Below are 24,068 nucleotides of genomic sequence, written 5' to 3' on the forward strand. Positions count from 1 at the left end.
GGCTTCGGGAACGGAAAAAGGGAGGGAGGACAGAGATGAGGTTGGTCAGGAAAAGGGATACAGAGAAAGGGCGAGGTCCCGGCTCTCTGCACTTGGCTCTCCGGGTGGGAAGAGTGGAGGAAAAGAAGGGCGGATTTCGCGGAGGGCCTAAAAAGCTTGCGCGAGACAAAAGCAGCCGGCGGGGTGAAGGGTGCGCGCGGCCGCTGCGGAGGTTGCCAGCGCGGCTTTGTGCGCCTGCGCAGAGGGGCAGAGGAGGGGCGCGAGATGGGCTTCTGCGCTTGCGTAGAGGTTGGTCTGAGGCGCGGTTTCTCACTGTTTGGGAGGTGAGCGGGTTCCAGAGGCCCCAGCACGCGTGCGCGAGACTTTCCCTTACTCCGGGGAAGGTACTGAATTTTAGTCCGTTAAGCACAGCGGCCTTCTCCTGGTTGCTGTAGCAACTGTGTAAGCGCGCTCGCGCCCCTCCTGCAGCGCAGGCGCAGTAGGCGACGTAGAGGGCACTTCCGGAAGACCGGTAATTGACAGTACCGCCTCCTGGCGGGCGGGCGTGGTAGCTTCCATCCAGACCTGTCGTTCCCTGCCCCCACCGCCGCGGCCTGTCCCGCGTCCCCCGCCGCCCGCCGCCGTCGCGCCTCTGTTGGAGCTCACGGGGGGGGGGGGGGGGGGCGGTGGCCCCTCCAAGCTCTCCGGGGCACGGCTGCTGCTCCTTCTCCCGCCCCTGCCGTGCCGCTGGGGGTGCTAATTACGTCCTGTCTCCCCAAGCTCCGGTTCCCTGCCTAACCGCCCGCCCCATACAACTCCCCGGAGCTCCCGTCACCATCTCCGCGGCAACGGACACCCCCTCTAAGAAGAGGCCGGGCCGAGTTTATTCCAAATTTTATTGTCTCTCTTTAATTTAAATCCTCTGAATAATTATTCGTCCGGAATGCGGGTGGAGAGCTCCTGGCAGAGCCGGCCAGCCTCTCCTCGGGGCTGGGATGGGGACGGGCTATGTACAGTGAGTGCCTGGCCCCGCGGAGAGTCTCGCAGTCACCCCAGGAAGCAGGGGCCCGCCGGGGCAGAGGAGGGGGCCAGTGCTGGGGAAAGGCAGAGCCCTGCGCGGCGGCTCCGGTGAGCCCAGCTAAGTAGACGCCCCTCCCCGGGGAATGCAGACGAAGGAGAAGGTGCCAGGGACGGGAGAGGAGAGGAGGGGGCCAGTGACCTGGGTGGGAAATACGCCGCCAGCCCCTAGGCTCTCGGGAGGAGCACACCACTCATGCACACGCCCGCCCGGTGCCAGGAGGGGCACGGAGGGACAAGTAGGGTGGGATCACCGCTTGAAGCGGTAGGTGATGGGCAACAGCAGCTTGCTCTTCTTGAGAGCCTGCACCTTCTTGAGGGTCTCGTCGTCCAGGGCCAGGAAGCAGCGGCGCGAGTACTCGAGCAGACGCTCCTTGGAAGGGTCGAACTCGCCTACCTCCGCCAGCTTCTCCGGGGCCACGATGAGCAGCTCCGCGATGGGCGTGGTCAGCGCCACCGTGTTGCGGTCTACGCGGTGGTGCTCAAAGGCCCGGGACATGCTCTTCAGCTTCTGGAAGGTGCCCAGTATCTTCTTGTAGCGGCAGAGGACACCGTCTGCATCCTTCACTGCAGGGCAGAGAGAGTGACGTGAGGAACAGGGATGGGGCAAGGACAGACAGGGAGCCCAACACAGGGAGAGCCAGGGAACACCGCAGAAATCAAGAGGACAGGAGATGCTGGGAGACATAGAGACAGTGGGACAAGTGGAAAATAGGAGAAGGCAGGCCCAGGGAGGAGGATCCGCAGCCCAGCTGAGGCTCAGATCCAAAGTAAGACCCCATGATAGGCTGGGACACACAACCAGGCCAGGGGAACAGGAAGGGCCTCCCCACGGTCACAGCAAGCCCCCAGCCCAGAACCCCTGAGCTCCCACACCCTGCATGCGCCTTGCTCACCCCGCTGCCTCTCCCGGGCCTTGGGCTTCCCAAAGCGCCTCCGGCCAGCACCTCCCTTCTGCTTCTGCCTCTTCCTCTCCATCGTACTGCCTTCTTCAGACACTCCACTGAGCGAGGAGGCCGCTGACTCCGGGTCTGAGGCCTCGCCCCCAGCCCCACCCCTGCCATCCCCCTCAACCCGCCTGGACCCAGGCTTCACCCGGCAGTGATCCTCTGGAGAGAGGTAGAGAGAGAGAGAGAGAGAGACCCATACACATGAACTTCCAGAACAGGAGGCAGAAGGAGGCAAGAGACTATCTCCAAGGTGGGGATGGTGTCACATCACACATGGTGGTAGGGGCTTCAACTGGGCCCGACTGGAGCCCCCAAGACAAACAGAAAATGCAGTATAGATGCTGCAGTTCCCACCAAGATGACTGGACACAGTACACTTGGTTGGATTTGGGGGTAAAGATCACAGGTGGGGCATGGTTTCATGCTCCTCTGACTCCTTAACTTTAGGGCAAGAGGTGGGGGGAAGGACTGAGAGGACCAAGACAGGACCAGACACCTCCGAGACTCTCTGACCACAGGCTCCCACAGTGGAGGAGGGGTTTTCTGGGGACTCAGTGGGACCTCACTGAAAAAGTCCAGAGGGCCCTTGGGCCCCACCATCCTAGTTTGGTTCCCATCAGCACCCTGGGCCACAGGTGGTTCCAGAGCAAAGGGGTCCCCAGTAACACAGATGCTGAGAAAACAGAGCCCTTGCCCAGGCTGTCAGGTGATTCACAGGGGGATATGGAGTCCTGGGAAAGAGCCAGGCAAGGGCTGAACATCATGCAGAAGGGAGAAGTTAGACTCCCCAAAACAGGGAAGTTAGACTTCCCAAAGATTTGGGAAAGGAAAGCCCTGACATGGCCACAGGGTCCTGCCCATCAGCAAAGGCAGGAGTCAGGAAGGAAGCAAGCTGATCTTTGGGGTCTGGGAGATGGCCTGGGGAGCAGGGAAAGGACAAAAGATGCCAAAGGAGAAGAGTAGGTGAGGAAGGGTCACGAATCCCAGAGGAGGGCCAAAGCAGACATGAGGGACCAGCTCCTCAGGCACCTGACCTGCATCCATGCGGGCAGAGGATATAAACTTGTCTAGCTGACACCGCAAGAAGTCCCTCTCCTCCTCCAGGTCCTCAATGCGCTTCTGTAACCAGGAGTTCCTCTCCAGGGCCATGTGCAGCTGGGCCCTGACACCATTCATCAGGGCTACTGTCGGGGATGGGGCCTCCGGAGACTCTAGGGACAGGGGGGGGAGCCTTGGTCACACCCAAGGCCTCCAGGGCCCTATACCCCAGACGGCTGGGGTCCCTCCACGCCGCCCCCAGCTCACCCTCGAAGTTTCCCCGAGAGGGGCTCAGACTGTAAAAGATCTGTGGGTCTAGGTGGGGCGTCTCATCGAAGGGGATGGAGATCTCGAAGGCCTCATCGTCTTTCTTCACTGGAGAGGAGAGGCCAGGGGTCACCCCAGGGAAGGCACCTGGGACCAGCCCCCAACCACAGCAGCCCCGGTGAGGGAGGGGACAGGGTGGTAGGGGACAGGGAGGGGAGCTCCAAGGGTGGGGCAGGGTCCCAGCTTCCTCACGTGTCCTCCTCCGGCTGTTTGGGTCATTCATGGCGTGGCCTCCTGTGGACCCAGGCAGCTGAGCGCCTCAGGGGCACTGGACAGAAAGGAGAGCCGCAGATGGAGGCACATCTCAGAGGAAGTGGGGAAGGGGTGGCATAAGGGGGAACGCCTGGGGTGTCACAGTCCTGGGTTTCTAGGGAACTAGGGGGCTGGGCACCCAGACCTCGAGCTCCTGAGGGGAGGAGTGGGTTCCCCGCGGGGCCGCCCGAGCGGAGACTTTCTGGCCTGGATGGTGCGGCCCCTCATCACGGGTCACCTCGGAGCCAAAAGAAGCGAGAGGCGCGGCAGGGAGGGGACCGTGCCCCAACTTCCAGCCATGGGGCGGGGATCCATCCCACGCGCTGCGCCTCCCCACGACCCTCCCCCGCACTCGTGTGGGCGAGCAGGGCCCCTCCCCCGTGGTGGAGGGGGCGGGGCGCGTGCGCAGTGCTGGGGAAGGTCACGCTTGGGGATGCGCCCCCGCCCCCGCCCTTTGTCCCCCGGGTGGGAGGGGGAGCGAGGTTGGCCGGGGGTCTCAGCGGGAGATTCACGAGGTCCCGGGTGCAGAGGCGGCCACCACCCCCCGCCCACAGCTGCCCGGGGCCGGAGGGGCCAGAGCCCCGCGCTCACCCACCCGCGCGCGGAATCCGGCCAGGGGACCGACAGCGGCGGCGCCCATGCCCGGCGCCGGGGAGCGTCTGCAAAGTGTCGCGGGGAGTGGAGGGAAGTGCCCACCCGCCGCGGACAGGCGGGACGGCAGAGACTGCCAGTCTCCCTCGGGGCGGTGGGAGGGGCAGGGACGCTGGCGCTTCCCGGTCTGCGGGGCGTCGCGCTTCTCCGGGAGCCTCTGGCCCCGGGTGAGGCCTGCCGTTTGCGGCAGAGGCGCGGGCTGCACTTGCGCGACGGCCCCTTGCCGCACGACCCCGCCCTCCGCGAAGCCCGGCCAGGGTGCGTCGAGAAATTCCCAATTCCTGGAGAGCAGCGGCTCCGGGATCCCCGGGGTGGGTGGCGACGCACCGGGAAAGTTAAGACCCGACACCTTGAGAACTGCCTTACGGACCCGCGCAACCCGCCCCTTCATCTCCCACAGATGGCTCCTAGGACCGGGGAGGGGGCGGAGTAGCGTGACCGACCCTGAACGCATGGGCCTGTAGCAGCACCCGCATCGCCCAGGTGGTAGCGGGTCTGAGCTGGCATTGGAGCACTTGGACCTGACCCCGCCCCGGTTTACCCACCTTGTACCGTGGGGAGGTTAGGATCCTGCTAGGTGCGCTGGGAAGATGTACTAAGAGAGTGCAATTTACTCACCTGTGCAGTCGGGAGGCTAGGATCCTGCTATGTGTGCTGGGAGGATGTACTGAGAAGGTGCAGGCAAAGCGCTCAGCCCAGCGCCTGGCCATGGTCCAGGATCAGGATCCGGGCTCTGGAGGTGTCATTTAAGGGCAGGCAGTGGGAGGCTCTTTACCTCTCTGGGGAGTGGGGATGGCTAATTTGTTCTTCCACCGAAAAAGAGGTCGGGAGAAGAAATGAGGCCCAGCACAGTGCCTGGCACGAATCAGACGCGCAAGGAAAATTCGTTAAGAAGGCAGATGTTTATTGAGCTTGCGGCTCTGCTCCCTGCCTTTCTGCCTGGTCACCAGTTGCTCCTGGGATTTTTGCCAGCCCTATGACAGTAGGGCTTGAACTTGCAGAAAGAGAATTGAAATGTTTGCACCGCTTAGAAAGCTGTGGCCACCCTTCTCTCCTACCTGCTTCACAGTATAGATAAATTGCAGCCTGGGTCAGGACGTCCAGGGGGAGGCACCTGCCCTAGATCCGTGTTTTGCAAACCACAGGTTCATGGGCAGGGAATTCAGTATAATAGGACAGAATTGGCAGGAGAGAAAAAAAAAAGTGAGCTGCATATGGCAGATATTAAGTATTGTTAAAGTTTTGTCTGACATATATTTTTTGTATCTTATACTGGGTTGCCAGATAAAATGTTTCTTACAATAGGTCCTAGCTTTAAAAAAAAAAAAAAAAAAAAAAAAAGGCTTAAAACACTGCTTAGGTGATACACGTTGTGAGGAGCCACACTAGGACTGACCCCTTGCGGAAGGCTGACCTCCCATCTGCCACCAGGCAAGCCAAGCACTGCGGAGGCACTGGTAGGACCCATGCAAAATGCTCAGCCCAACATGTGGCAATGGTCTAGGCTCAAGATCAGGGCCCTGTTAGTGTTATTTGAGGTCAGAAAGTGGGAGACTCTTTCCTTCTCTGGGGAAAATAAATGGCTGACTTGTTCTGCCCAAAAAGAGGTGGGCCAGGCACTTGCTGAGTCTGTTAGGCAGCAGGCAGGTCAAGCTGCTGTCCCCAAAAACAAATCTCAAGTGCTCAAAATGGGAAAGGTGTTTATTGGGTATCCAATCTGAGGCCCTGGCTGGGGGTTGGGAGGTGGTTCCGGTCCCCTTCCCCCAGCATCAACATGGAGGCCTCAGAAAGCTGCTGCAAATTCTTGATGGCTCCCAACCACCTCTTTCAAGCTGGAGGACTTCCACATGGAGCACTCTCCCCCCACACCTCGGGTCAGGGCTCAGCCTGAGGCTGGAGGGCTCCACTTGGAATGCAAGGTGTAGTTTCCATCTTATCTCCACCACACAGAGGCTACTCATGGGCTCCTCCTTCAGGCAGGGCTTGGCCTTTGCAGGAGGTGTGTCTGTGTTCCTGTCCAGGGCTGCAACCAGCCCTCAGCACTGGCCAGGTGTCTGAGGGTGACAGGAGTCCAGGTTCCCCCAGAACACCATGGCATCTGGGGTACCCTGCAGCCTGGCTCATGGATGCTTCCACCGAGTGTGCTTTTGCAGCGTGTTCTGCTCCATAAATCGGCGTGGGCAATGTGGGCACTGAAATGGGCGCTCCCCTGAGTGCACCCGGCTGTGCTGGGCCAGCTCACCTGCCTCCCGGAAGCGGCGAGGGCAAAGTGGGCAGCCGTGGGGTCGCCCACCACCAGCCCGGTGAATGGAGTGGTGCCGAGCCAGGTGACTGGCCCGCTTGAATGCCTTCCCACAGGTGTCACACTCAAAGGGCTTCACCTCCGAGTGGGTGATGCTGTGTCGCTGCAAGTAGGACATGTACTCGAAGACCCGGGAGCACACGGGGCAGCTGTAACACTTTTTCTGGGCTGAAGCCCCGTCTGCCCCGGGCTCCCTCTGAGACTCCTGGTCCACCAGCACCGTGTAGGGGACACCCTGGGTGTCAATGAGCAGGTAGTGGCTGGGCTTCGGAGAGGAGGAAGTCTGGGGCAGTCCTGTGGATGAGGAAGGTCCAGGTTCTGGAGACCGGCCTGTCCGAGAAGGGGGGGCCTCCATGGCTTCTGTGGAGGGTAGCGCCAGGGGCTGCGGGCTTGGGGCCAACGGCAGCACCAGCATCCGGAGGCGTGGGGAGGCCTGGTGGACGGGAGAGAGGAGTTACATCAGGGTAGGAGGCAGGGTAGGAGGCCCCCCAGCGTCATCTACTGTCACCGGGACTCGGACCTTCTGCAGAGTTTCCAGGACCCTCTCCCACCTCTGCTGACCGCCCACCACCCACCGCAAGCGCAAGCCCACCAAGACCTCGCTGTGTTGCTGTGTGCCCCCTACACTGGCCACCCGCAGGGCTCTCCCTGCCCTTCCCCAGGGTCTGGGTGTCGCCCCATCCCATGACTCCACCCGAAACCTCGTCTACCCCTTTCCTGTTCGCCCAAGCCTGCGCGAGAGGCTGCCACGTCAGACCCCCGGTCTTGCCCTGCCGTCCAGCAGCCCCCCAAACGCCCCGGCCCCCTCAGCCCAGCTACCTCTGGAGTCCCTCTAATCCATGCCCATCCAGCACCCCCCCGCAAGTTCTCCCCAGGGTGCCGCGCCCCGTCTGAGCCCACGCCCTCCGGAGCCCCCCACAACGGCCTCGCCCCACCCGGCGTACAGGTACCGGCCCCGCCCCTCCAGTGGCCCGCTCCCTCCCGCCTCCCGGCCCCCGTACCCGGTGCAGCAGCCTCTCGGGTCCGGGCGACTCAGGAACGGCCCCAGGCTACCCCCGTGGTCGCAGGCGGTGACGGGACGGGCGCTTCTGGGTGTCCCCCGGGAGCTGGTAGAACCGGTAACGGGAGAGCGGGCCGGGGCGCAGAGAAGAGGGTCCAGGGAAGGAAGGTGGGGGCGGGGCGCTTGAGCCTTCGGGAAACGTATCCGGCCAGAAACACCCGCCGAGAGGAAGGTTCCCGGGCGCAGACGGTCCGGCCCTCCGCCTAGCTCCAGCCCGCTGCCCATCCCCCACCACACACACGCATGTCTGAGCCCTAGAATGGAGTGCGGAATGTTTATTGAGTAAGGGGAGAAGGGGTGAATGGAAAGTGGGAGATACAGAAACGAGCCAGACCGTGCCGTGCTCTTCGTCAAGTCTTCCGTGCGCACACCCGGTCGCCACTGAGAAGACCGAGGCCGGGAGAGGTTGTGTCACCAGCAAAGGCTCGCACAGCACAGCCGGGCTAGGGAGGGGATCACGCAGCTAGGCGGGTAGGTAAGGAAGGAATGGTGTCTGTCCCCGGGGCGGACGGAGACACCCAGGCCCCGGGTAAGGCAGTGGCCGCGGGGAGGCGGGGGCGCTTGGGGGATCCGCCGTGTGGCCCGCGGGGCCCCGACGGTCCGGGATTCAGTGCAGGCGCACGTGCTGCGCCAGCTCGGCGGCGTCCTGGAAGCGGCGCGGGCACAGAGGGCAGGTGTGCGGCGGGCCTGCCCGGGCGCGGTGCGTGGCGCGGTGCCGCGACAGGTGGCTGGAGCGCTTGAAGGCTTTGCCGCAGGCGCCGCACGTGAAGGGCTTGAGGTCCGAGTGCGACACGCGGTGGCTCTGCAGCCGCAGAGGGCTGGCGAAGACACGTGCACACTCTGGGCAGCTGTAGCCCTTGCGCGGGCCCGGCTCTCCCGGCGCCGCCTCGCGCTGCGGCGGGCCCCGGGGCTCCTCCTCCAGCTGCACCGTGTACGTGTAGGGGACCCCGTTGGCATCGATGAGCAGGTGGCGGCCCAGCCGCGGGGGGCGCGGCCCTGCCGCCGAGGACGGCGTGGAGGGAGGGCCTTCCGTCTTGGGGAAAGGGGGAGCCTTGGGGGGCGGTGGGTCCATGGCCTCTGGGGAGGAGGACCGAGGGTGGGGTGGCCGAGGCGGCAGCAGCAGCATCTGGGGCGTCAGCTGGGAGCAGTAGTGGAGGGGAAACAAATTAAAATCGCCTCTTAGCGAGAAAACTGTCCCCATTCCCGCTGCTTGTTATGCCCTCTGGACCACTGACCTACCTCTCCTGCCAAAAAGAAACCGACTCTAGGCCAGACGGCTCTGGTTCCATGAAGCTGCTTCCAGGACACCTCCAGCTGAGCCGGGCGCACCCCTGCCTTTCCTCCTGCGGCTCCCCCGAGGCCAGGCCAGAGGTCTCTGCGCGGCCATTCCCCCCGCCCGCCCCCAGCTCCCTCACAGCCTGTTCACCTCCAAGTCTGGTTCCTCTCTTGACGGCCTCAGGGCGTCATCTGCTCCTAGTGAGTCGGGGGCCTCCCCGTTTTCCCAGGCACAGCCCGGGTGGAATCCTGTCCCCGTCCGCGGGGGCACACAGCCACCTCCCACCCGGGAAGGCCAGCCTAGCTCCGGGTTCCCAGCGGCTCCATACTGGCCCTGTCTTAGCCCCCCAGGTCTCACCCCGGTCCCCGCCCGACGAACCCATTGTCTGTTTTTCATGCACCCCCAGACCCTGCACCTCGCTGCCCGAGGTCCCCTCGAGTGCGCCCCTCTCTCCGCCGACACCGTTACTTCTCCCGTCCTCGCCCTCGGGGGCCTCGTGCCACCCCTCGCTGCCCTCAGCGTGGCCCCCGGAGCCCCCGCCCCTGCCCTCGGGGCGCATCTGACACCTCTGTGTCCCCATTCCTCCAGCCCACTGCTCGGATCCGCCTCCTCTAACCCCGGCGCCCGGGTCCCCCAGCCAGCCGATGCTCCCCCGCCCCAGGGCTTCCTCCACCCCCAGCCCGGCCCCACCCCCACCCCCGTGGCGCCCGCCCCTCCCCCAGTCCGGCCCGGCCTTGCGCCGTGAGGGAGCCAGGCTCCTCCCTCCGTCCCGGCCCGCGTACCCGATGCGGCGGCCTCTCGGGACCGGAGGAGCGGGCCGAGGTCCCGGGCGGCCCGGGCTTCCCCTCGCGAGTACCGGCGGCAGCGGGGCCGAGACTTCCGGGAGCTCCGGGCCGGCGGCGCCGGGGACGCGGGCGCGGGGGGCGCGGGCGCGGGGCGCGAGGGGCGGCGGTGTCGCTGGAAAAGGGCGCCGTCAGGAAACGCGCGTGCCACCACGAAGGTTCCGCTATCCCCGAGCCTGCTGCTCCCACGATCCCGGTCCACAGAGCTCCGGCGGTGCGGGCAGAGGAAGCCCTGTCCTCTTCCCCGACAGGAGCTGATCGGCGCTGAGACACCGATTAATAAACAGGCTAGGCGGTCTGCGTGGCCTGGTGCTCAGCGAGGAAAGGGCGCGCCCAGGTCTGTCCAGGGGCAGCTGCACCCCCTGCCCGGACATGCGGAGGGCGGGAACGGGAATGGTCCTATCGGTGGGGCACATGGGGAGACCCAGGCCTTCAGAGGGCCAGGCATCAGCAGTGACAGACATGGAAGCTGTGGCCTCCCCTCGGACAGATGGGGGAACCGAGGCCCTCGGAGGGCCAGATGTTACTGGATGTGGAGGTGGGAAAGGGTAGCTCGTCCTGGCAGGCTGATAGGGAAATTGAGGCCCGAGAGGGATCGGCGGCTGGTCCTGATGGTGCCCAGTACAAAGCGCCTCCCGCGGCGCAGGGGGAAACCGAGGCAGCGCCTGGAGCTTGCTTTGGGGCCGCGCCGGGTGGCCGTAGCACCTGGAGGCCCGGCTGCAGGTGCCCCCCCAGGTGGCGGCAGGTGCGCGGGCAGCCGTCCCCGGGCCGGGAACCGTTTGAAGAGCAGGGGTAGCGGTGGGGAGCGCGCTGCGTAGAACAGGCAGCAGAGGGGGCGGGGGGAGCGCCGAGCGAGAGGAGGGGCCTCATTGTCGCGCCCAGCCCCAGGACCCGGGGAAAGGGGTGCGGGCGGAGCTTCACACCAATGAGTTATCAAAGAGAACTGTCTGGGTGACTAGCCAAGTGTGGCGACTGCGGCTGAGGACCTGCATTTTAAATGTTTCTCGGGATGCCCGGGTGGCTCAGCGGTTGAGTGTCTGCCTTTGGCTCAGGGCGTGATCCTGGAGTCCCTGAATCGGATCCCACATTGGGGTCCCTTCATAGAGCCTTCTTCTTCTGCCTGTGTCTCTGCCTCTCTCTGTCTCTCATGAATAAATAAATAAAATCTTTGAAAAAAAAAATGTTTCTCTTCACTTAAAGCTAAATAGCCACACGTAGCTAGTGGCTGCCCATGGTTTGGAACCGCTCCTAAACCGCCCTCAGCCATTTGCAAACTGGAGGCCAGCAGGCCAGAAAGGATTCGCAGTTGTATTTGATTTGGACCATACACGCTATTTTTCCTAGTGTTTTACTGGGCAATATTTAAGAAGCCAGAAAATGACAGTGGTCAGTCCCAGGTTATCAAGAGGGGCTGTGGCAGAGTCGGGATTCCAACAAAAGGCTCTTGCCTCTCACCCCTGACCAGAGTGGGCTGGCCATTCCCCCTTTCAAGAATGAGGAAACAGGTTCAAGTCACACAGCAAGAAAGACCAGGGCCTCTGCTATCTGTACCAAAAAGAAGAGATTCTATGGAGTCTCCGTGGCCTCTTGGCCGTCCAGCAAGTCCCTTCCAGCCTGCACATGCTGGGCCAGGCACTGGGAATCCTTCGCACTCCAAGACAAAGCTGGCCCCGGGGCGTGAGTACCACCCAGCCCAGCAGGTGCACAAATGAAGTGAGGCCTTGCTGCAGCGCTTGCAGGATCAAACCTGATCCTGGAGCTCTGAGTGGGCGATGCTGTAGCTCGTGGGTGCCTGCCCATCTTGCAAGCCCAGGGTCACTAGGGACCAGCAAAGCACCGAGGGTCCTGAGGTCCCCGTGCCAACTGGGACCACTGGGGACCAGTGAAGCCCTGGGTAGGTCCTGGGCTCCTGCGAAGACCATTGAAACCCCCGGCTGTGCGTGGGGGGTAGCGGGGGACGGACCTGAGCTCCCGCCGGCGGGCCTCCTCTCTGCGCATGTGGACCCCAGCCGCCTGCAGGGGTCCGCGGCCGCCAGTGGGGCACAGGGGGAGACGCGGCCACCGCAGGGCGCGGGCCTGGGCGGGAAGGGCCGGGGCAGTCCTACCTCGGGATTCCGAGCCCGCCGGAGGCAGACGGGATAGTTCCCCGCGCAGCGCCCCGCTCCGCTACTGTGGCCAACGCGGCTCCGGAATCCACCCGGGGGGGACACGAACACCCCCAAACAACGGTTCCGGCGTCACACGGGGACAGCCAGCGACCGAAATCAGAGGGGCTGGCCATGTCTCTATTGGTTCCCAGCAAAAACAGAGGGCCGGAATGATTTTGCCCTGCAACAGCGGAGGAAACCCAGGCCTTGACACGTCAAGCATCAGACCGCCAGAAAATAGGGCGGGGGATGCCCCTGAGCCGATGGGAAAGGCAAGGCCAGAGAGAGGCGGTCAATGGCCCTGGACTACATGGCTGGTCAGGGCGGGTACTGTCCAGCTGGAGTAGCTGAGGGAAATGATACCCAGATCTAGAGTACGCCAGAAGTCCTGGTCTGCACCCCCATAGCCAGCCAGGACCTGCTGGGCCAAGGGAGCAGGGGCAGGCGCCCCCACGTGGGTTGACCAGCTGCTGGAGGCTTGAAGTACTTCCCACAGGGGTCGCACACTTCTGGCCAGAATCCTAAGTGAGAGACACCTGCTGGCCCAGGTTAAGCACGCTTGTATAGCTAGCACCTGGAGAAGCCCAGGTAGGTGTTGGCTCATCTCCCTTTGCATCATCCTGAGCTGCTTACTACAGCCACAGTAGGAAGTGTGGAGGAGCACCCCATGGCAGTCAGTCAGTAAGTGACAGCCTGAGCATGGAGACACAGACGAAGGAAGAACAAGGCAAGAAGAAAGATGTCTTAGCAGGTTTGGCGAATCATTACTATCTGGTGCTGACAGGGAGGAGAGAACTCATTCCTGGTTTACAGAGGGTTGCCTGAAGCCAAAGAGTGAATGCCCCAGTCATAAATCCCACCCAGTGCACAGTCAACATCCAGGTTCCCTGCCTTTTGGGTGAGGCTTCAGGGAAAAGATCCCTAATCATCTTAGGAGGTGAGGACATCTTTTTCATTACCCTCTCCCACTTTCCCTGCCACACACAGGCCTCCAGCATGCCTCGAAGTTGGAAAGCATTCATTCTGGGAGAGAGCAGCTCAGAAAAGGGTGCTGCTTTGTCCATGAGACATGCCAGAGCCAAGCTCTGCAAATGACATCTTTCAAGCTCCACATCGGAGAGCTGTAGGAAGATTCCCAGCACGCTGTTTGCCATGGGCATCAGTCTATCAGTGATAGACTTAGTTGGCGCTAATGCACCAGGATGTGCTGAGCCAGCTCCCTGGTAATCTTAACCACCTCAGGGGCAGAAGGAACACATTCAGGAAGCCCAGCGCTGGACTGGCTGGTGCTGGCAGACTGCTAGATTGCTTGAAGGCCTCCAGATGCAGTGCCAGACATCCAAGTGGGACAGGCCGTGAGCCTTGAGACAAAGTATTCTTTTTTTCTGTATGTATTTTTAAGATTCCACCCACTTGAGAGAGAAAAAGAAAGAGCACACAAGCAGGAGAAGTAGCAGAGGCAGAAGGAGGAGCAGATTCGCTGCTGAGCAAGGCTCAATCCCAGGACCCCAGGGATCATCACCTAAGCCAAAGGCAGACACTGAACCACTGAGCCACCCAGGCACTCCTGACAGCATTTTGAAGACCTGCAGGCACTTAGGATAGCTATAAACCAAGTGGGAGTTAGTGCCTTTGACTTACAGGCGTCATCAGGCTTCTCCATTCCTTCTCCACATATCACATTGTATATGTAGGTGGATGTTATGCCCTCTAGGCACTGAGCAGGTACTGGCCTGGAACCAGGGCAGGAAATGAGCATGAAGGAGGAGGAAGAGTTGGAGGAGGAAACTCAAGGGAAGAGTATTCACTGAGGATAGAAGGAGCCTCCGTTGATGAAAATAAAGCCATAGGCATCCTTGAATCGAGAGGAGTAGCTACAGGAGGAAGACCTGCATTAAGTGAAACCAGGGAGAAGCTAAGGGGCTGTGGTGACCAGAGGACCTCCCTGCGTCCCCCAGTCTTTGCTAATCCATGACACACACACACCCTCTACTCCTTAACACACACGGTCTGGACAAGGGGCTGGGGGGTCGGGTCTTCCATGCCCTACTATGTGCCAGATGCTGGACTTGCCAACTTTACCACTTCTGCACGCTTCCAGGACTCCTACGGGCCTCTAGCATCTGTCACCCCGTTCCTACCGGTGTGCACCGCGGTCCCCTTACACTCCCTCTTACACTCCCGCACCACCCAAGTTTTCCCTTACGCTGTCGCCCTCCGTCTCCTCCTTCTAACGCCCAGCGGGCGGGGTCCTCCTCAGCCCTCCCTCCCAGGGCTGCCCGCGCTCCCCAGTCGCGAGATCCCGTCCTTTCGTGCTGGCCCTGCAACACCAAATGTCTCCATTCCCTCCTCCCCCGGGGGTGTTTCCACACACACACCCCCAGCATCTCCATCCCCCTCCCCACCCAGTGTCTCTCCTCTGACGGCGGGGCTTCGACCTCCTGCGTCCGTCCTCACCGCCCACCTCGGCCGCGCTGCTGTCTGCCCCTCCCCTGCCCCCGATGGCTCCTCCACGCCGACCTCAGTCTCTCCAGCCGCCCCGCCACGGTCCGCTCTTGCCAGAGCCCCGGACGCCCACCGGATCATCGCCCCAGACCCTCTGGAGAACCCTCCCTCTCGGCGCGGGGTCCTTATGCTTCCGGACCCCGACTCTTGGCACGACCCTTTCTGTCCGTGGGGGCCCGAGGCTCAGCCGCCCCGTGAGCTGCCCCCAGGAACTCAGGAAGCACTGGGACTGGGTCTCCTGGGGTCCCTAAAGGTGCCATTGCCTCCGACCGGAAAGGACGGGGAGGGTATTCACGTGAAAGCCTTCCGGGCGGAAACACACGCCTTCGAAGGAAAGGTTCCCAGTAGCCCTTCGTTCCACTGAACTGAATCTCATTCCTTCAACAAATTGTTAAGTGTCGCCTTCGTGGCAGCTTCCGGGGATAAAAGAGTGAGCAAACTAGTGCCTTTCTTCCCTTCAGAAGTGACAAATCTTGTTATTGGACACCTAGTGCAGCAAGGAGCTCTCCTGAGCCTCGTGGGGGCGACAAAGACCGGAATTTTTTTTTTTAATTTTTTATTTATTTATGATAGGCACACAGAGAGAGAGAGGGAAGCAGAGACAGAAGCAGGCTCCATGCACCAGGAGCCCGACGTGGGATTCGATCCCGGGTCTCCAGGATCCCGCCCTGGGCCAAAGGCAGGCGCTAAACCGCTGCGCCACCCAGGGATCCCTAGACCGGAATATTTAACTGTCACCCCACCTAAGCACCTGGGAGAGGCAGAGGGACAGCAATCAGGAGACTAGCATCACTAAAGAATCTTGTAGGGGAGACAGGAATTTTGAAGGAGAAGGTCCTTTAGTATCTCAAACTCAGTCTTCCATTTTTCAGAGAAAAACTGACGCCTAGAGAGGTTAAGTGAAATGTTGGTCACACAGCAGGTGGACCCTGAAAGTCACACTCTTACACTCTGTGGCCCCTGAGTGTTACAAGGGGTGAAACGAGAAAGTTCAGGTTGAAAATGAGAGAGCTGGGACACCCGGGTGGCTCAGTAGTTGAGCGTCTGCCTTTGGCTCAGGTGGTGATCCCAGCAGTCCCGGATCCCAGGAGTCCTTCAGCCCAGGGCATCCCAGGAGTCCTTCAGCCCAGGGCCTGATCCTGGAGACACGGGATCGAGTCCCCCATCGGGCTTCCTGCAGGGAGCCTGCTTCTCCCTCTGCCTATATCTTTGCTTCTCTCTGTGTCTCTCACTAATAAATAATAAAATTTTTAAAAAATGAGAGAGCTTCCTTGGTGAAAGAGTTGCCTGAGTGTGACACAGACGGGTAGATCTTCCAGCCACAGTGGTCAGTCTGGGGCTGGCCAATTACAGGCTGGCTATGTAAGGAAAAACCAGATGGCATGACCTAAACTCAATGCTGTCTTGAAGTAGTAGGCATTCCATCAGAATTTTGTGGCAAACTTCAGATTTTAATGAAGCAGCTTAGAAATGATGCAATCAATTTAGTCTCCAAACAGACCCAAGTCTCTCCAGGGGAGTCTGAGAAGCGTTGTGTGACACCATTCTCATTTGGCTCAGTTTTCCCATTTGTCACATAGAGGCCACCATTCTCTTTTTTTTTTTTTTTAAATATAAGAAGTATATTACACAAAGTACACAAGTCTTAAGGTTACAGATCAGTGAATTTTAATGTATATACATAGTAATATAACCAGCACCCCAGAGAGCACCCCAGGATGCTTCCTGTCAGTCATTAGCCTCCAGTAAGGGGTGACTTTTTCTGATTTCAACTCCCAAGGACTAGTTTGGTCTGCTCTTAAACCTCATACTAAATATAGTTATAAGTACTTTTTCATGTCTGACTTCTTTCACTCACATTATGTCAGCCATGCTGTTTTCAATAATTTGTTTTTCCCTTGCTGTACAGGTTCTGTTGTATGTTCTTATCCTACAATTTCCTTCTTTTTTCTTTTTAACTGGACAATGGACATTTGTTTTGAGTTTTAGTCTATTATTAATAAAGCTACTATGAATGATCTTATACATGTTGTTTGGTGGATATAAGGACTCACTTCTTATGGGTATTAATGGTCTTCTAAGTGGCTGCAACAACTTACATTCCTGTCAGCAGGGTATGTGGGTTTCATCTGCTTCACACCCTCCCCAACACTTGTTATCTGAAGATCTTTAATCTCAGTTTAGTGGGTGGGAAGTATATATCATGTCATGCCTTCATGATGCCCAGTGATGCTGAGCACATGTGCCTGTATTCATTGGCCACTTTAATAGCTTCTGTTCTGAGACATCTGGCCCATTTTTAAGTGGAGGGATATCTCTCCATGTCCAGGAAGGAGGTTTGGAGGATTGAAGAAACCAAGGTCTGGAGAAGCTGAACGTGCTCACATCACACAACTTTCCTAGTCCATTAGACTGCCATCATAGAATACCAGGTCCAGGGTAGGAGAATTGTACTTCTCACATTTCTGGAAGCTGGGAGGGCTGGGATCAAAATACCAGCAGATTCTGTCTGCTGAGGGGCCCCCTCCAGATTCAGAGACAGCACCTTCTGTGTCCTCACATGGAAGAAGCAAGGGAGCTCTCTGGGTTTTTTTATAAGACCACTAAACCTGGGATGCCTGGGTGGCTAAATGATTGAGCATCTGCCTTTGGCTCAGGTCGTGATCCAGAAGTCCCGGGATCGAGTCCCACATCAGGCTCCCTGCATGGAGCCTGCTTCTCCTCCCTCTGCCTATGTCTCTGCCTCTCTCTCTCTCATGAATAAATAAAAGCTTTAAAAAAAAAAAAAAAAGACCACTAAACCCATTCATGAAGCCTCCACCCTCATGACCTAATCAATTCCCAAAGGCTCCATCCAATACCATCACACTGAGGATCAAGGTCTCAACATAAGAATTGGAGGAGTGGAGGGTCACAAACACTCAGTCTGTGGAAACAGCAAAGCAGGCACACACACACACACAGTCTTAATCCTAGCACCTGAATCTCTGATAGTGAATATGGTCAAATGTTGCCCCATCTATATCCACAACTTAATACACTTATCAAGAATCTAGGAAGCAGGTGTGATACAAAGGACAAGAAAAAGAAGCTGGATGGGTGAGGTGAGTGCTTCCAGAGGTCATATGTAACTCAAGTCCAAGTGAGAGGTGCTCAGGACCTGAAGGAAAAGGCTGTTGGGTGAACCCAAAGAGCTTGATGAGGACATAAGGAAACTGGAACCATCAGATACTGCTGGTGGAAATAAAAACTGCTGTTGTCTCCTGAGTTTTCTCAAAAAGTTAAAGATGGGTAGCCCTGGTGGCTCAGCGGTTTAGTGCCGCCTTTAGCCCAGGGTGTGATCCTGGAGACCCGGGATCGAGTCTCAAGTCAGGCTTCCTGCATGGAGCCTGCTTCTCCCTCTACCTGTGTCTCTGCCTCTCTCTCTCTCTCTCTCTCTCTCTCTGTTTCTTTCATGAATAAATAAAATCTTTTAAAAAAAAGTTAAAGATGATAATTACCACGTGACCCAGTAATTCCATTTGCAGATACATACTCCACAAAACTAAAAACCTATGTTCCTATAAAACTTTAGGCATGAGGGACGCCTGGGTGGCTCAGCAGTTAGGTGTCTGCCTTTGGCCCAGGGCGTGATCCTGGAGTCCTGGGATTGAATCCCACATCAGGCTCCCTGCATGGAGCCTGCTTCTGTCTCTGCCTCCTTCTCTTTCTGTGTCTCTCATGAATAAATAAATAAAATCTTTTAAAAATTTTTTAAATTTAGGCATGAATGTTCAAAGCAGCATTATTCATAAGACTGAAAATGTGGAGGGGTGCCTGGGTGGGTCAGTTGGTTAAGTTCTGCCTTCAGCCCAGGTCATGATCTCAGGGTCCTGGGATTGAGTCCCAGGTCAGGCTCCCTGCTCAGCAGGGAGTCTGCTTCTCCTTCTCACTCTGTCCCTCCTCCTTCCTCCTTCATCCCTGCTCATGCACACTCATGCAGTCTCTCTCAAATAAATAAAATCTTTAAAAAGAGAGAGAGAGCAAAAACGTAGAAAGAAACCAAATATTTACCAGTGTTTGAGAAGTGGATAAATTCTATGCGGTATATCCATTCTATGGACTGTTTTTTCAGCCAGGACTGAACAAGCCTACAGAACAACTCGTCCTTCAGAGTGACTAACCATAATGTACATATGCAGCCAAGGAAAATGATGCCTGGAAAGACATCAACAGGTCCTAGCCCAAGGAACTTGGACTACATGCTGCACTGTCATGGAAGGGTTTGAGGGCTTTAGGATTCCTCTAAAACTAGTGGTCTTAAGTCAGCAAGAGAGAAACTTGGGGTGGGGGTGCCTGGAGGTGGGCAGGAATCAGAGATGCTTTCTGTAGGAATTAAGATGTGGAAAAAAAAAAAAAAAAAACAGCCATATTCCCCCCAGAAAGGTTGCTCTGAGCTGCAGTAAGAGCCCAAGACCTAGCCGCCGGATGGATGGAATGCTGTGTTTGGTCAGGGTGCAGAGTAGTTAACAGTCGGGGGCTACAGGGCTTGCTGGGCACTACTTCACGAAGGGATTCCAATGTCAAGGCAAGGAGTTGCGATTTCCGTCTTGGGTCAAGAAGGAGCCGTGGAAGGGCAAGATCAGATCTGAGTTTCTGAAAGATCTGTCGGCCTGTTGGGCTGGTGGACACTGCGGGGTAAGGTTGGGATTGGTGCTGAAATGCAAACATGAGAAAGACTGAGGTCCAACCTTGGGAAGGGGTGGTGGTCATGTAAATTTCAAAAGCATTAGACAGGAAACCCTAAATTTTCGCTGTCCATGCTCAATTAGCTAACTTCAACGCCGTCGAGAATCTCAGAGTTGCAGAGAGGAATCCATCCTGGAGAAAACCGACAGCAACAGCTCATACATCTTCCAGCATCTGCTCAAAGGCATTATCACGCTTGGCGCCTTCATACTGTCACCTTGCGAGGTTAATGCATGACCAGTCCCATTTTGCAAGAGATAAAACGGAGGCTCAGAGAGAACTCAAGGACCGCTACGCAGGCAAAACAAAACAAAACAAACAAACAAACAAAAAACACAAATCTACATTCATCCAGCCAAGAGTCTGTTTGCAGCTTTGGTTTCCGCCTTCAGGCACCCAGACCCTTTCCCACACCCGCTTTCTTCCGCCCCATCCACCACCGCCCTTTCAGTCTCTACGGGCCTCGCTCCGATTTCTCCTCCCGCCCTTCTACACATCGCTTCTTCTCGTTTCCCTCCCACCCAGGCTGCTCTATCCGCCGTCACCCTCCCTATGGTTCCCACCGCTCGGCCGCCAACACCGTGTCCGTTCTTTCTCTTAAGTGACTCGATACTGACCGTCGGCCTCTCGCGCCCCTCCGAGCCGAGCTGGGGCGGCCTCGCTGGTCCGGCCCGGCGGAGGTGGCGGCCACTGGGAGAGCGCTTGTAAGGGAGGCCCGGGAAAGAAGGGACCCCCGACTTCCAGGGAGAGACCCTGGGAAAAAGGGGTACCGTCCAGGCCCTTCGCGAAAATGCTCCGGCTGGAAACGCGCGGCCCATAGAGGAAGGTTCCGCTTTGCGCTGGGGGCTCCCGGGAGGAGCCAGGATCCCAGAAAGGCTGCTGCGTCCAGAGGCCGTTCCTGCTTCTTGTTTCATTTTTGACCAGACCGCACTGCAAACAGACAGGAAAGTCAGGAAATGCCCTTCTCGTGACACACCAGGGGAAATAAGGATGAGAATGTGGAAGAAGGGGATCCCTGGGTGGCTCAGTGGGTTGGTGCCTGCCTTTGGCTCAGGTTGTGATCCTGGAGTCCCGGGATCGAGTTCCACGTCGGGCTCCCTGCATGGAGCCTGCTTCTCCCTCTGCCTGTGTCTCTGCCCCTCTCTCTCTCTCTCTCTCTCTGTGTGTCTCATGAATAAATAAATAAAATCTTTAAAAAAGAGAGAGAGAGAATGTGGAAGAAGCTCGCTCAGAGCTAGCAGGCCAGGACTCATGGATGGGAGGCTACTGCCTCCCCTGACACCCAGTTTTCAAAAGTTCAGTGGGTTCTCCTTAAAGTAGGTGTGAGGGCTTCTCACAGCTCCTGTCGGATGCCCATCCTCACCCACCTGCATTCTCCTTCACACCTAACAAGCCAAATATGTTTTCTTTGAAAGTAGGTAAAAATCCTCCAAGTGGATTCACTGCAAAGCTAATGAAGCTGAAACTTGAAAGAAACTTCGTTCTGACTTGACGACAAAACAAAAATACTTGTCAATCCAAAATTTAAAAATTCCTTAATTGGGGCACCTGGGTGGCTCAGCAGTTGAGCGTCTGTCTTTGGCTCAGGTCGTGATCCGAGGTCCTGGGATGAAGTCCCCCAAACAGGCTCCCTGCACAGAGCCTGCCTCTCCCTCTACCTATGTCTCTGCCTCTCTCTGTGTCTCTCATGAATAAATAAATAAGATCTTTTTTATTTTTTTTATTTTTTAAAGATTTTATTTATTTATTCATGATAGTCACAGAGAGAGAGAGAGGCAGAGACACAGGCAGAGGGAGAAGCAGGCTCCATGCACCGGGAGCCCGACGTGGGATTCGATCCCGGGTCTCCAGGATCGCGCCCTGGGCCAAAGGCAGGCGCCAAACCGCTGCGCCACCCAGGGATCCCAAGATCTTTTTTTAAAAAAGTTTCTTAAGTTACAAATAAAATTTTGAACACCCACATTGGAGAGCACATTCCCTTCTGTTCCCTTGGTAGAAAATATTACAAATTTGCCATATAAAGAGACAAAGGATATAGGGAGAGACTCTTACAGAGCTGAGCCAGACAGCAATCTCATAAAAATACTATAAATAGCATATTTATAAAAGTGGATACACTTTTAAACGTGGAGGTTGAGGGGAATCCCTGGGTGACTCAGTGGTTTGGCGCCTGCCTTCAGCCTATGGCATGATTCAGGAGTCCCGGGATTGAGAGCCCCACATCAGGCTCCCTGCATGGAGCCTGCTTCTCCCTCTGCCTGTGTCTCTACCTCTCTCTCTCCCTCTCTCTCTGTATCTCTCATGAATAAATAAATAAAATCTTTTTTAAAAAATACAATTTTAAAAATTGATTTATTCTTTAGTAATCTCTACACCCAATGTGAGGTTTGAAGTCACAAGCCTGAGATCAAATGTTACATACTCTTCCAACTGAGCCAGCCAGGCACCCCTCATTTATTAAAAAAATTTTTTTTCAAAGATTTTATTTATCTATTCGTGAGAGACACACACAGAGAGGCAGAGACACAGACAGAGGGAGAAGCAGGCTCTGTGGAATGAGCCCGATGTGGGACGTGATCCCAGATCCCAGGATCACTCCCTGAGCCGAAGGTAGCGGCTCAACTGCTGAGCCACCCAGGCATCCCCAAAAAAATATTTTTAAAAAGATTTTATTTATTTGCTAGAGAGAGAGAGAGAGAGAGAGAGAGAGAGAATGAACATGGGGGAAGGGCAGAGAGAGAGGGAGAAGTCGATTCCAGGCTGAGCAGGGAACCCATCTCAGGGCTGGATCCTGGGACTCAGGGATATGACCTGAGCCAAATGCTGCTTAACTAACTGAGCCACCCAAGGGCCCTTACTAGAAAAAAAATTAAAGCACACAGAACAATATCATATATAATATATAGGAAAATGAGGAAGACATGCATAGGAATGATAAATATAAAATGCAAACTCTAACGTCAGGGGAGGGTAGGAGAAGGGGTGAGGGGTACATAAGTTAGATTGTTATCTGCAATGTTGTATATTTTAAATTTATTAGTGAGTATGGACAGTTGTTTGTTTTTATATAGAAATAGTTTATATTAGGGGCACCTGGATGGCTCAGCTGGTAGGATCTGGTCTATCCTGGGATAGACCTCCCTGCTCAGCGGGAAGCCTCCTTCTCCCTCATGCTCTGCCTGGTGCTCCCCCTGCTTGTGCTCTGTCAACTAAAATCTTTTTTAAAAAAGAAACAGTTTATAATTTTAAAATGTAAGTAACAGACTCCTTATGTGTATCAGTTAAGATACAATAACTTATATGGGGGATCCCTGGGTGGCTCTGCGGTTTAGTGCCTGCCTTTGGCCCAGGACGTAATCCTGGAGTCCTGGGATTGAGTCCCACATCAGGCTCCCTGCATGGAGCCTGCTTCTCCATCTGCCTGTGTCTCTGCCTGCCTCTCTTTCTCTCTCTCTCTCTCTCTCTGTCTCTCATGAATAAATAAAATATTTTTAAAAACACAATAAAAAAATAAAATTTAAAAACACAATAGCTTATATGGTAGTAACAGCCTCAATGACTCAGTGGCTTAACAAAATAAAACGTTTTTTAATGCTACATAAATGCTACATCTCCAAGGAGGCCCAGGACCAGGCTCTGTTCTCTGTAGACACTCTAGAACTCAGCATGATGGAAACCACTGCAACCATCTGATCCCAAGTACAGATCGGCAGGAGGGAACCTGTTGAAGAGCTCTGTGGCTCTTTCCGGGAGCTGTCATTCATAATCCACTGGCCAAGGAAAGCCAGCACACCAGGTCTAACTTCAAAGGAAAGTGCAATATATATATATATTTCAAAGGAAAGGTGCAACATAGATATTTATATATTTTTATATATCTCATATATATATATAAATATATATATAATGTTTTTATTTATTTATTTATGAGAGAGAGCAAGCAGGAGCGGGGTGAGGGGCAAAAGGAGAAGCAGACTCCCCAATGAGCAGGGAGCCTGATGTGGGGCTCCATCCCAGGACTCCAGGATCAAAACCTGAGCTGAAGGCAGACACTTCACCGACTTAGCCACCAGGTGCCCCAGGAAAGTGCAATCTTATCACCGCAGGGAAGGAGGAGAAACAGCAAATTTTCGAAGGATGGTAATGTTCAAGCATCAGCTACCCTGCCTCCTCCCAAAACACCAAAGTGTGCTCAAAGTCCCATATCTCGTCTTGTTGGGTTTTCACGCCGCCGCTCCAGTTTTATACGTGTAGAGAAAACATGTACAAGGCCCAGACCAGTGTGGTGACTTGTCCACGGCCACACAGCGGGGCCCCAGTTCTGTTCTGGGTGCTCCCACAACCCACCGTCGGGGGGTTCTCTATCTAGACGTGCGCTCCCCGGTCCGTGGATGCTTGCAAACTCCCAGGGCCGCCAGTCGCTGTTCGCCGAGTGCCTCCTGCGAAAATGTTCACATTCTTTGTAAACTTTCCACCACTCCGTTGAGGGTAGCCACCCGGAGGCGGCGACAAACGCATGTGGTAGGAACACAACAAAAAACAGAACAAAGGTAACACAGGTGGGGTTCTGGCGAGGGTCGGCTAATGCCGGAGCCCGCGGACGCTGGTGAGGAAGGGAGGTCTTGCTTGGCCCACAGCCACTTCAATTTTTTTTTTTTTATTTATGATAGTCACAGAGAGAGGCAGAGACACAGGCAGAGGGAGAAGCAGGCTCCATGCACCGGGAGCCTGATGTGGGATTCGATCCCGGGTCTCCAGGATCGCGCCCTGGGCCAAAGGCAGGCGCCAAACCGCTGCGCCACCCAGGGATCCCCCACAGCCACTTCAGCTAGAGACGTGGTTAAAGTGCGCTCAGCGCTCCCCCGGTGGGCGGGGCTCGGCCTCCGCAGGGCCACGCCCCCCCGCCCACCACTGCGCCTGCGCGGCGCCTCTGA

The 24,068-nt window shown here is 56.7% G+C and overlaps 3 protein-coding genes across 17 annotated transcripts; all 3 read right to left on the reverse strand.

Annotated features, from left to right (window-relative positions):
- Window positions 1-857: 857 nt before the first annotated feature.
- Window positions 858-5,610, reverse strand: CCDC106 (coiled-coil domain containing 106). 8 transcript variants are annotated; one of them, XM_025423824.3, is made up of 6 exons: window positions 4,893-5,610; window positions 3,564-3,639; window positions 3,312-3,419; window positions 3,041-3,217; window positions 1,953-2,165; window positions 858-1,623 (listed from the first exon to the last, which is right to left on the reverse strand). In XM_025423824.3, the coding sequence occupies exons 2-6, from the start codon at window positions 3,592-3,594 to the stop codon at window positions 1,307-1,309; spliced, it is 846 nt and encodes a 281-aa protein (XP_025279609.1). In that variant the 5' UTR covers window positions 3,595-3,639; window positions 4,893-5,610; the 3' UTR covers window positions 858-1,306. The 8 variants fall into 8 exon arrangements, with proteins under 8 accessions (XP_025279609.1, XP_025279607.1, XP_025279610.1 ...); XM_025423822.3 differs by lacking the exon at window positions 4,893-5,610 and adding an exon at window positions 4,219-4,438; XM_025423825.3 differs by lacking the exon at window positions 4,893-5,610 and adding an exon at window positions 4,215-4,438.
- A 347-nt stretch (window positions 5,611-5,957) lies between these two features.
- On the reverse strand, window positions 5,958-7,739 carry ZNF581 (zinc finger protein 581). 3 transcript variants are annotated; one of them, XM_025423835.3, is made up of 2 exons: window positions 7,578-7,739; window positions 5,958-7,009 (listed from the first exon to the last, which is right to left on the reverse strand). In XM_025423835.3, the coding sequence occupies exon 2, from the start codon at window positions 6,989-6,991 to the stop codon at window positions 6,395-6,397; it is 597 nt and encodes a 198-aa protein (XP_025279620.1). In that variant the 5' UTR covers window positions 6,992-7,009; window positions 7,578-7,739; the 3' UTR covers window positions 5,958-6,394. The 3 variants fall into 3 exon arrangements, with proteins under 3 accessions (XP_025279620.1, XP_035568542.1, XP_025279622.1); XM_035712649.2 differs by lacking the exon at window positions 7,578-7,739 and adding an exon at window positions 7,521-7,549; XM_025423837.3 differs by lacking the exon at window positions 7,578-7,739 and adding an exon at window positions 7,396-7,465.
- Window positions 7,740-7,896: 157 nt separating this feature from the next.
- On the reverse strand, window positions 7,897-19,996 carry ZNF580 (zinc finger protein 580). Of its 6 annotated transcripts, none has more exons than XM_035712640.2 (2): window positions 19,752-19,996; window positions 7,897-8,774 (listed from the first exon to the last, which is right to left on the reverse strand). In XM_035712640.2, exons 1-2 carry the CDS (start codon window positions 19,950-19,952, stop codon window positions 8,244-8,246), a joined length of 732 nt encoding a protein of 243 aa, XP_035568533.1. In that variant the 5' UTR covers window positions 19,953-19,996; the 3' UTR covers window positions 7,897-8,243. The 6 variants fall into 6 exon arrangements, with proteins under 6 accessions (XP_035568533.1, XP_025279619.1, XP_025279617.1 ...); XM_025423834.3 differs by lacking the exon at window positions 19,752-19,996 and adding an exon at window positions 11,860-14,678; XM_025423832.3 differs by lacking the exon at window positions 19,752-19,996 and adding an exon at window positions 9,695-11,718.
- Window positions 19,997-24,068: the final 4,072 nt, after the last annotated feature.

Source organism: Canis lupus, chromosome 1 (assembly GCF_003254725.2).
Source record: "Canis lupus dingo isolate Sandy chromosome 1, ASM325472v2, whole genome shotgun sequence".
NCBI classification, from domain to species: domain Eukaryota; kingdom Metazoa; phylum Chordata; class Mammalia; order Carnivora; family Canidae; genus Canis; species Canis lupus.